Source organism: Caloenas nicobarica, chromosome 1 (assembly GCF_036013445.1).
Source record: "Caloenas nicobarica isolate bCalNic1 chromosome 1, bCalNic1.hap1, whole genome shotgun sequence".
Lineage (NCBI taxonomy): Eukaryota > Metazoa > Chordata > Aves > Columbiformes > Columbidae > Caloenas > Caloenas nicobarica.
Window position 1 is genome coordinate 152,829,017 of NC_088245.1, and position 1,567 is coordinate 152,830,583.

At 69.6% G+C, this 1,567-nt stretch overlaps 1 protein-coding gene across 1 annotated transcript; it reads right to left on the bottom strand.

Annotated features, from left to right (window-relative positions):
* Positions 1 to 247: 247 nt before the first annotated feature.
* Positions 248 to 1,363, bottom strand: SOX1 (SRY-box transcription factor 1). The gene has a single exon (XM_065657565.1). The coding sequence runs from the start codon at positions 1,361 to 1,363 to the stop codon at positions 248 to 250; it is 1,116 nt and encodes a 371-aa protein (XP_065513637.1).
* Between the last annotated feature and the right edge of the window lie 204 nt (positions 1,364 to 1,567).

Below are 1,567 nucleotides of genomic sequence, written 5' to 3' on the forward strand. Positions count from 1 at the left end.
GAGAGGCGGGGGAGGGCGGGATGGAAGGGGAGCAAAAGGCAAAAATAAGAGAGGAGGACGCGGGAGCGGCGCGGGGCCGAGGCGCGGGCGGGCGGCCGGGGCTGAGCGTGCGGTGGCGGCGGCGGGCGCGCAGTCCTGCGGGGCTGCCCGGGGCCGGAGCCAGAGTCGGTGGCGGAGCCCGTACCGGTGCCCGAGCCCGCACCCGCCTCCGCCGCTCCCGGCGCCGGTGCTGGCGGCCGGCGGGGGCTCAGATATGCGTCAAGGGGACGGTGCCGTTCACCCCCGTGCTGGCGCTCTGGTAGTGCTGGGGCAGGGAGTGGAGCCGGCTCTGGGCGGCAGCGGCCGCCGGATCCCCGCCTTCCCCGGCCGGTAAGTACATGCTGATCATCTCCCGCAGGTCCCCGGGGCACGGGGCCCGCGAGTGCGAGGTGACGGGCGGGCTCACGCTGGGCTCCGACTTCACCAGCGAGCCCAGGGCGCCCAGCGCCCCCGAGGAGGCGGCCGCCGCCGCCGCCGCTGCCGCCGCCGCCGCCGCCGAGTTCTGGTGGGGCTGGGAGCCGTAGGGCAGGGCGCCGTAGCCCGAGGGCGAGGCGCTCATGTAGCCCTGTGAGTTGGAGATGGGGCTGTACTGCAGGGCGCCCATGTCGTAGCGGTGCATGGGCTGCGGGTTGTGCGGGTGGTGCGGGTGGTGGGGGTGCGGGTGGTGCGGGTGCCCCCCGCTGCCCGGGTGCTGGCTGTAGGCGAGCTGCGCCTCCTGCATCATCGCCGCCGCCGCCGCCGCCGCCGCCACCGAGCCCGGGTAGGCGCCGTTGGCCCAGCCGTTCATGTGCGCGTAGCCGCCGCTGGCCGTGCCGCCGGGGCTCTCCAGCCGCTGCCCGACACCGCCGGGGCTGACGCCGACGCCCATGCCCACGCCGACGCCGGCCGGGCCTCCCCCGGTCGAACCGGCGCTCAGCAGCCCCCCGGCCAGCGAGTACTTGTCCTTCTTGAGCAGGGTCTTGGTCTTCCGCCGGGGCCGGTATTTATAATCCGGGTGCTCCTTCATGTGCAGCGCCCGCAGCCGCTTCGCCTCGTCGATGAACGGTCTCTTCTCGGCCTCCGACATGACTTTCCACTCGGCCCCCAGGCGCTTGCTGATCTCCGAGTTGTGCATTTTGGGGTTCTCCTGGGCCATCTTCCGCCGCTGGCCCCGCGACCACACCATGAAGGCGTTCATGGGTCTCTTGACCCGGTCCTGGTTCGCTTTGTTCCCCCCGCCGCCGCCGCCGCCGCCACCTCCCGCTCCGGTCTGCCCCGAGAGGTTCGTGGGGGCCTGGGCTCCGCCAGGGGAGTGCAAGTCCGTCTCCATCATCATGCTGTACATTCAAGTAGCTTTTTTATTTTCCACCGGCGCCAGGCGTGAAAAAAGAATCAAACATAGAGGAGCCCGGGAGGACGGGGAGCGAGCGAGGCAAAACCCGTTTGTATGAAGGTAGCGACCGCCGTGCCAAAAAAAAAAAAAAAAAAAAAAAAAAAAAAAAAAAAAAGGAGGAGGAGAAGAAAATCGTGAGAAGAGTGATCGGCGACC